The sequence below is a fragment of the Corvus brachyrhynchos genome, unplaced genomic scaffold (assembly GCF_000691975.1).
Source record: "Corvus brachyrhynchos isolate BGI_N302 unplaced genomic scaffold, ASM69197v1 scaffold44, whole genome shotgun sequence".
NCBI classification, from domain to species: Eukaryota; Metazoa; Chordata; class Aves; order Passeriformes; family Corvidae; genus Corvus; species Corvus brachyrhynchos.
In genome coordinates, this window is record NW_008238359.1 from 2,080,817 (window position 1) to 2,090,035 (window position 9,219).

The 9,219-nt window shown below is 46.9% G+C and overlaps 1 protein-coding gene and 1 long non-coding RNA gene across 4 annotated transcripts in view; one reads left to right on the forward strand and one right to left on the reverse strand.

The window, feature by feature from the left end:
• Window positions 1–2,524, forward strand: part of LOC108447072 — a 12,304-nt gene extending 9,780 nt beyond the window's left edge. Inside the window, exon 2 of the long non-coding RNA XR_001862458.1 lies at window positions 2,278–2,524. This is a non-coding gene — a long non-coding RNA (uncharacterized LOC108447072). The remainder of the gene's footprint in view (window positions 1–2,277) is intronic.
• Window positions 1–9,219, reverse strand: part of GAB2 (GRB2 associated binding protein 2) — a 40,732-nt gene that overhangs the window by 16,475 nt on the left and 15,038 nt on the right. For all 3 annotated transcript variants that reach the window (XM_008634915.2, XM_017735897.1, XM_017735896.1), the window contains exon 2: window positions 865–1,105. In XM_008634915.2, coding sequence (XP_008633137.1) covers window positions 865–1,105 — 241 coding nt within the window. The remainder of the gene's footprint in view (window positions 1–864; window positions 1,106–9,219) is intronic.

Sequence of the window (9,219 nt, forward strand, 5' to 3'; positions counted from 1 at the left end):
CTGGCTCAGAAATCCCACACCGTGTACCACCAGCCGCCACAAAGCCCAGAGAGCTCTGGAAGGGGTGAACAGCAGAGTGGTGCAAACCCTGCCCATCCCTTTGTCCTTTTCCTGGTTAAAGGCAGGAATTAGGGCCCTGCCTGCAGGATCACAAAGTGGTTGAGGTTGGAAGGGACCTGTAGAAGTCATCTGGTCTAAAACCCTGCTCAAGCAGGGCAACCTAGAGCTGGTTGCTCAGGACTGTGCCCAGACAGCTTCTGAACATCTTCAAGGATGGAGACTCCTAAACTTCTCTGGGCAACCTGTGCTAGTGTTCACTGACACTCACAGTGAAAAAGTGTTTCCTGATGTTCAGATGGGCTCTCCTGTGTTTAAGTTTGTGCCCATGTCCTCTGGTCCCTGGCACTGGGCATCACTGACTGGCTCCATCCCCTTTGAACCCTCCCTGCAGGGGAGATCCCCCTGAGCCTTCTCATGTGCCAGCAGAAGAGTTTCAGCTCTCTCAGCCTTCCCATTTAAGAGAGATGCTCCAGTCCCTTCAGCAACTTCATGTCCCTTTGAAGTGGACCCAGTATTGAGCCCTGGGGTACTGCTAGTGACTGGCCTCCAACCAGACTTTGTGCCACTGACCATCATCCTCTGGGTCTGGCCATTCAGCTAGTTTTTAACACCACCCAGAAAGCCAGGAGAGCTGGGAGCTTGTGAGGTCACCACTCTGACCTTCTCCTCCCAACCACGATGAGATGAGACCACAACTCAGGATTTTCTCCAGATGGGTCTTGCAGACCTCCAAGGATGGAGGTGGGTTGAGCCACTCACACCCAGCCCTCCCTCAGCTGTCCCCAAGTGTGTGGGATACAATACCTTGCATTTTCTGACTTTCTGCTCATACACTGGTGGAGGAAAAGGTAGTCCTGGGGGGCACTGGCAGACAGGGTGCTCTGGAGGTGGCTGGCAGATGAGTCGAAGGTGAACAGGGTGGGCTGGCTGGAGTGGGACGGCGCTGAGGACTTGCGCTCTCGCAGCAGGTGGTGGCTGGCACTGCTGAGCTCTGCCGGGGAGGAGCGTGGGGCATGGTTCATGGAGGCAATGCTCCTCAGGGTGTCTGTGCAGGGAAGAAACACACCTGTGAGTGTCAGATGTAGCTACCCCACATCCCGTGTTCCCTGGGTTTTCCCTACGTAAATGCTCTGGCGTTTATGGAGGTCGGTGGGGTTTGCCCATGACTCCAGGTGATGCTCTCAGCTTCTCTACTCAGAGCACGTGCAACTATAGGTACCATGTATGGAAATAAGTGTTTATCATATTCTATCATAAATCATATTTCATCATTTTATAATATTTTATCACATGCTTAGTGGCTTGCTGGGATGTCTGCAGGATGTCAGCCTATTTCATGGGGAGATCAGCGGGTTGTTAAAACCTGATTTAAAAGAGAGGAGCTTTCACACCGCAGTGAGATGTGATTTCAGTCACCTCCATCCCTCTGTGTAAGGGCATCATTGCTATCCCTTTACAGTTGGGTTAACTGAGGAACAGGGTGGGAATCTGAATGGACATCATGACAGCAGAGATGAAAAATATTCTCATGTTTCTAAATTCTGTATTGATTTTGTGACCTCAAGAGAGCTGCTGCTGTTTTCTGTGAATAAAATGGGATGGAGACCCAAGGCGTGACTCCTAGTGCCCACTCCCCCTGCTCAAGGAAAAACAGACTTTAAAATATTAATTTCAATGGAGAATATCCCAGAGGCCAGGAATAATCACCCAGCTACTCCAGCCCTCTCATAAGTGTGCTTCATGAATTTGAACCACAGATGAATTTTTACAGCCAAGCTGTAAATCCCCATTAAAAAAAAACCCAAACAAAAAAGCTGAAACAAAACCAAAACACCCAGAAAACCCACAAGCTGCAGAATATTTCGGGAAAGCTGATCCATCTCTGGTTGCAGAAGACGATGTGGAAAACCATCCATGCACTCCCGACATGTGAAAACCACTCACCGCGGTCCACTGAAGTCACACTTTATATAATAAGTGTGATTTACATTTATTTGGTGCTGATACAAAACACAAAAAACCCCAAACCCTAACAAAAAGGGGAAATCCATGCATCTTCTAGCCACCAATAATTTTGGGATTGCTCTCAGGTTTCCCAGAGACGATGTTCACTAGCACTTCAAATTTGACTTCAGGCACCCATGCTCCAACATAAGGATGAAGGAGTTTTTATAGATTACCAACCTCTTTTTTTCTATTCCTTCCCTCAAATTCCAGATCCTACCAGAAATTTTGCGCCTGACTCCCTTATGCTACAGAGAAATGAGTTCTCTACAAAGCCGCTGTCGTGGTTTGGACAGGGAGAAGCTCCACACAGGGTGATTTTTCACCAACTTCTGAATCACGTCAAGATACAAAATCAATCTGTCTGCTGCTCATTCACTGCTGCTACATTTTTTCCCTGGTGTTTCTGCAAACTTCACCCAGTGCAGAAAAAGCACATTAATAAAAGCCAAAGAGCCTGGCTTGACTCTGTTGTTTGGTTTGTGCTAAACACAGAAAGGATCGATATTTAACATTGACAGTAATGGTGGGGGATGACAGCTTAAAACTCTGATTCCTGTCTTTTTTGCATGGGCATTAAAGATCCCTTGGGGCTCTTCATGGGAGTAAATGGCTGTCTCGGTGTCCTCGGACAAAACAGTGTCTTGACCCTCATTCTTATTAAATATTTATCCCATAGCAATGCAGAATGATCCCCACTGGAAAAGGAGTCTTGAGAGCTATGAAAATTCCAAATCAAGTGGTTTGAAATCAACCAGGATGAGAGATCCCAAACCCACACTGCCATCAAATACAGGGGGGCTGCACCCAAAATGCCTCTCAGGAACCCCATCTTGCTACCTCCGGAATCACCAGCAAGAATTGCCCATGGCACTGTGCTTTGGCCAAGACTCTCTGGGGATGGTGAGGATGACAGGTTGGTGTTGTGCTCCCCATCCCAGCATGAAGGTCACCTCTGGGGACAACTATGAACTGCACTGCATTGGTGTCCCTCCAATAGCCCTGAGCTGTCCTCTCACACTATCCCTGCAGGCTCTGCACTTGCCATTGCATCAAAATGTTATGGCAGGGCAAAATACACCCAGGAGTCAGAAATAACACTGCTTTATTTGTGCTAACACAACCAGAGGGGAGAGATGGGGCTGCACAGAGGAGACAGACCCGAGCAACACCCCAGGGCACAGCAACTTTATAACATTTCAGGGAGCCCTGTGAATCCTCCACTGCCAAGAGACCTTAATCTTTCCCCAAAAATCAGTCTGATTTGGGGAACGCAGCGCAAAAGATGCACTCATTGAAATCAGGATGAATTACTCCACGGTTACTCCAACCACATAAATGAAAATGGGGGAGGAAGGGGGGCAGGAGGCAATGCCTGGTAAAAGCATGTCACTTCCCTGGGGAAAGCCGGTCTATTGGCATCCTCATTGATTTTCAAAATGAATTCCCAGCTCGCTTCCCCCAGCGATCTGGCCACCGAGAGCATTAGTGGGAGCCAATTCAGGACTCACGTACTCCATTAGGTCTGTGAGATGAACTCGGTAATAGTAGGTGAGAGATGGATTGCTTTGCAGGGCTGGGAGGGTATTGTGAGGGCTGGGAAGATAAATCCTGTGGAAGGAGACTGCCAAGATTGGTCTGGATTTTTTATGTTGTGGGGGTTTTTGGCACTAGAATAAAGGACAGCTCATGTGTCCAGGTCACACGCTGACAGAAGGTCCTGCTGGAGGGCAGAAAAGGAGGCAAGAAAGGAAATCAAGGCAGGAAAATAGTATTTGAAGACTAGTACACGCTAAGGGAAAAATCAGGACACCACATCAACTTGAAACAGAGACAGGGCCCCATGAGGGCAAGGCATAGAGGATGAATACGAGCCGGAGATCCCAAAGCCATTTCAACTTGCCATGCTGCAGCACCCAGCTCTCAGACAGTGAGGACAAACACTCCTTTCCCACATCCATGCAGGGCTCTTAGTGAACAATCTCCATGAGATCCCATCTGGATGTCTCCAGGCATCTGTCCCACCCACATCATGACCAAAGATACTCAACTCAATCTCTCCACAAGACAAAAAGAATTATGATTCTCAGTCCCTCATGACCATTCACCTTGGGGCCACAGATAAACCCAGGGCCCTCCTTCCTCTAACAGAGCAGACATAATCCTCTAATCCTTTGGCTTGATGTTGGTATCTTGAGTTTATGTTGAGGGAATGTATCGAGTACAGCCAAGGAGGGATAAGATTCTGTGCAGTTCCTACTGCCATTCCCAGGAGGGACAGAGTTGAAGTTATGTAGTGGGGCCATGTGGGAAGTGTCATCTTAACCCCACATTTCCTGGCCAGTTCTCCTCCGAGTTTGGGGAATTGGGCTCTCACGGTCTGGAAAAGGCGGTGTTGGACGCCCACAAGCTAAAATCCAATGTCAGCAGCGTGATTTACATGCATACATCTTGCTGGGCTCAGGCTACAGCTGTTGCACTGGTCCCTGCAAGAAGCCAGCAGCTCTGTGGGGACAAACCAGCACAGCCCCGCGAAATCCCATGGTGTCAGTGGCCTTTGGCTGGAGACTTGGAATTCACTAGTCCAGGTTAAGATATATCTTTTCCTTCATGTGTTGCAGCAAAGTGGGAAAAAACCCTTGGAAATGCATCCTCAAAGCAAAAATCCACAACTGTGTGAGCACAGCCAGCAATGGGATGGACTAGGCTGGGAGCCAGGAATTTTTTATGAATGTTTTCAATCCCCCAAAGCGGTAATTCCCTCCTTGTTGACAGTTCTGAATTCCCTTACTCAGAGCACTCGACTATTGCTGTGTGCATATCGCTTCACACAGTGTTCCTGGGTTTATCTGAGCAAAATAACAACTCAGCCTCCTTTGGAAATTGTTGCTCTGAATGTCCTTTTCCACCGGAGTCGCAATGTCAGCTTTACCCACCTGAAGGCAGAGGCTGGGACTGCAACTCCCTGTATCTTCAAATGATGCAGTGGATAAATTCTTGTGCTCCTGTCGATGATCGCAGCAAAGGTGCCAGGCTTGCTTGGCATCCCTGAGTGGCACAAAATTCCCATGACTCCCAACACCAAACTGGCAAGGACTGGTCCAAGAGCTCCACAGATAAGGGCTCCTCAGATCTGCTCTGGCCATGAAATGCCTTGGACCACACTGCTGACTTTGTGCCAGTTAAAACTTGTGGCAAATGAGACTTATATATATACTCATGTATATATATATATGAGTAGAATACACTCATGCACCATCATGTTCCTCACTCTTTGGAGCAATTCCATCATTTTTTAGCAAAAAGAGAGGGAACCTTCTCCATGGGAATCTCCCTGCACCCCCACTTTTGCTACCAGCGCTCTTCTCAAGCACAAATACCAAGAAAAAATTAAAACAAGACAAACAATCCTACCAAAACAAGCCATCCACATGCTTCTCCTGGCAGGGAGAGAACAAACAACATGTCCAGTGGATGAGTCAACACACCACAGTGCTGCCAAGAGGCCCTGGAATGCCATGAGGATGAGCATGGCACCCGAGGAAGGTTTATTTACTGAGCTTTCCCTATCGCCTCCAAGTTGGATGGCATTTGGAAAAGCTATTGTCAGTCTGAGGATGCCTTGGCAGATCACTAAAGGTTTTCTCCAGCAGGTTAGTAGGACACAGCATCTGATCTGGATAACTTCCCTGCTCCTTCAAAATGCAGAGCTGTGTGCATGGACACAGGCACCCCAATTCTTATCACTGCCCGAATTCTGGGTGCCAAGCAGGGGCAGCTGAGCTTCCCAAAACTGAGGACAAGGCACAGCTTCATCCCCCACTGCAGAGGAGCTGAAGAGCAGAGACAACAGTGCCATAGGACTTTTGAGCTTTTCCTTTCCAGTTTCTGACGCTCATTTCCATTTGCTTTGGGAAACAGGTAAGGACAGACTGGCCAAGGGAAAGGAGGAGCATCACCCCTTTACAGACAAGGATCTGCTGCACAGAGGGCTGAAGGCATGGTTTCTGTTATACAATTTCAGTCATCTAAATGATACTTAGCCTATGCTAGTTCCCTTAGGTTTTCTCTATGGACAACAGTGAAATCTCCCAATTATTTAAGCATTTGACACAGGACAGGGAGAATTACCCAAGAAAGAGTTATGGGAGAGATAGTGAGAAAAAGATGACAATAAATAGCATCGTCTTTCTCCGTTAGTGTCAGTGCTGTGCTTGCATGTGTATGAAACAACTGAAAAATAGTGGCAAAGTAAGAGCACTTGCTTCAGAGAAACACGGGAAATAGGGGAAAAAATCAGTGCTGGAGAGTGAGTGAGTGAGAAGAGAGGGGAAGGAACCAAGTCCTGACCTCAAAACATTATATATCTCACTTATTTTAACAGTAATCAATTCTTTGAAGGACGAAGGGGCAGAAGGGAGAGAGACTGAAACAGAAACAATGCAATGCTTCTACCTGGAGAACACAGGTTTGCTTCTGCAAGATGAGGCTGTGCCTCAAATCCCATCCCTGCTCTGGGAAATACCCCTTGGTGACAGTGACCCATGTCTGTTTCATATCAGCATGTCCTGGACATGGCAGCTACCATTTGAAGAGCAAATCTGCCACTTGATCGTGGAGCTCAACACTCGTGTCAGTGCTTGGAAGTCTCACATTTGGCCAGACTGGGATGCCTGGTGTGCACCTATTTATTTTCGTTTTAAGGGCTTCAGTGCTTGGAGAGAAAAGCAGATGAACTTGGATGCTCACAGACCTGGCTTATGTGTGCCCTTGAGCATCCTACCTGGGACACCCTTATCTGAGAGTCCTGGAATGGGACAGTGACCTACAGCTGGGGATGAAGGACAGTTCCAGGGTGGCAGCATGGGCTGGGCTGAGCCTCGTTTGCTGCACAGAACTAACCTCATCTCGCTTTGCTTAATGGATCATCATTTCTGGTATTGCAAAACCAATCTGCTGAGGGGATGCAAAACCCATCTGATTAAATGCGATAAAGAAAAGGCTGGAACAGAGGGGAAGGACAAAGATGATGTGGTGTAACCGTACAAAACACAGAGCGGACTCAAGGTGGGTATTCTTGCCTCTGTCAGGCTAAGTATTAGGTGGCAAAAACCAAGCACTGGGGATGTGCAGAAGCAGCCACTTTCTGTCTGTGGGTGGCTCATGTGATTCTGGCAGATGCCGGGGGCATCCTTAGCAAGTCCGTCTGGAGCTACAAATACCTGCTAAGGGAGGTACAAGCAGTCTGTGGAGCCCAGTGTTGCAGGACAGGGTTGAAGCTGTTGAAAACTAAAAGCTGTAGAAAGAGGTGACACATTTATACGAGAAAAAGGTTTTTATATCCCAGAGGCAGACTCATGATGGCCCAGGATCAAACCAGCTGTCTTACTGTGTGACATGAAGCTCTGGCATCCTGTTTTGGAGGATTGCATTGGATATTATCATTGGTTATTATAACTGGTTATTACTATTTATGATGATGATGATGACTAATGATTTTGGCACCTCTTAACCCAGATTCCCCTGGAAATCACACTAGAGCAGTCTCACCCAAGCACTGCAGTCCAACATGTCATCAAAAAGCCCAGAAGCTTGACTTCCCCTAGCCCAGGAAAAACTTGCTTTTAGGTCCTGAGCAAATTTTTCCTCGTCCTCTTATCATTCACTGCAAGCAGTATGTGGGCACCTCTCCTTGCCTGAGCAAACATGAGTGCATGCCTCAGTTAGCAGGGATGGAGAAGAAGAAAGATTGAATCCTGGTCTAATCCCTGACAGGGCTTCTTAACAGCTTGCTTTAAATTTTATAGCCCTTTTTATAGATAGGGGGAGCGGAGGTCTTTAATGTTCCAGGAGAGCGGAGAAAAACTTCCACTAGGAGAAAATGTGAACCCATTTTACTTATGCATGATTTAGGACCATTTCTATTCAAGGGAGCACACAAGAAGCCCAAATATTTGCACTTTGTATTATAGAAGAACTGCCATTCCTGGCTCTTTACAGAAGTAATTTATTTCGATCTCACCTCACCTTGGGGGAAGAAACATTATAACTCCCAGTTTGTCGGGGAGTCAATAAAACAGCAGTGTTGCTATGGGTCTGCTTTACCATTGCTCAGCAAGGCAGCACTTGGGAAAAAAAGGGCCTCCCCAAATTTCTCCTCTCAGAGTGCCCCTCTTCATGAATAGGACTTAACTGCAGGAGTTTGACTCTGTTTTTCTCTCCTCTATACAGGATTAATGTTATTTTTTACCACTCTAAGGGTGGTATTTTAGCTGATGAGTTACAAGGAAAGAGAGGTGGGAGCTGTGCAGGGGTAGGGGTGAAGATGGGGACAGGTGGCTCCAGTACAGCTCCACATTTCTCACACAGGTTCAGGTGAGCCTGTCATGCTCAGACAGGGTAACATCAGCCCTGCAAAAATCCAGATGTGACAAAAGAAGTCATTAACTCTCATGGATGCAATACTGTGTCCCTGAACCAGCCACAAAGCAGCCCAGGAGTCAGTGCAAGCAAGAGCCAGTCCAGCTCCAGAAAACATGTTCTTAGGGGTGGAGACTGACTTGGTTTTTTTCTTCCCTTTTTGATCTCTGCAGCCTTTTCTCTGAAAACAAGCCTATCTGCAAGGGTTTTCCATGCGGTTTTTTGTTTGTTTGTTTGTTTGTTTGTTTGTTTTCTTAATCTTGCAGTTTTTTTCATTTAGGCATTAGTGTACCCTGTCCACATACTGGGATCATCTGAAGAAATCCTGAAGGCAATGCCATTCTTAAGATGTTAGAGAGCAAAATGCAAGAAGCAAAAACATTTATACACAATGGGAGGATTGCACCTTGCCCAGCCACTCTCTTGATAGGCTCTGCCACACCAGCACTCCAGGAAAAATGCAAACAGCTCAAAAAGCCATCCTGGATCTCTCTGCCCATCATTAAAAATCTGACTCCAGCCCATTAGACAGTCTATTAACAGTGCTCAGTGGAAGCAGAGAAAGAAAAGGTCCTTTCCAGCACGCTATTCACATTGCATAAGGTTAAAAATGCCTGTGACCCCCCAAAGCTTTATGCATTCAGAAATCAGTTCACATGCAGTAAAGGTCTTCAATATCAGTTAAAGCCCAGAGGTTTTTCTCTTCCTCTTCTTTTAAAATGTAATGATGGCAAA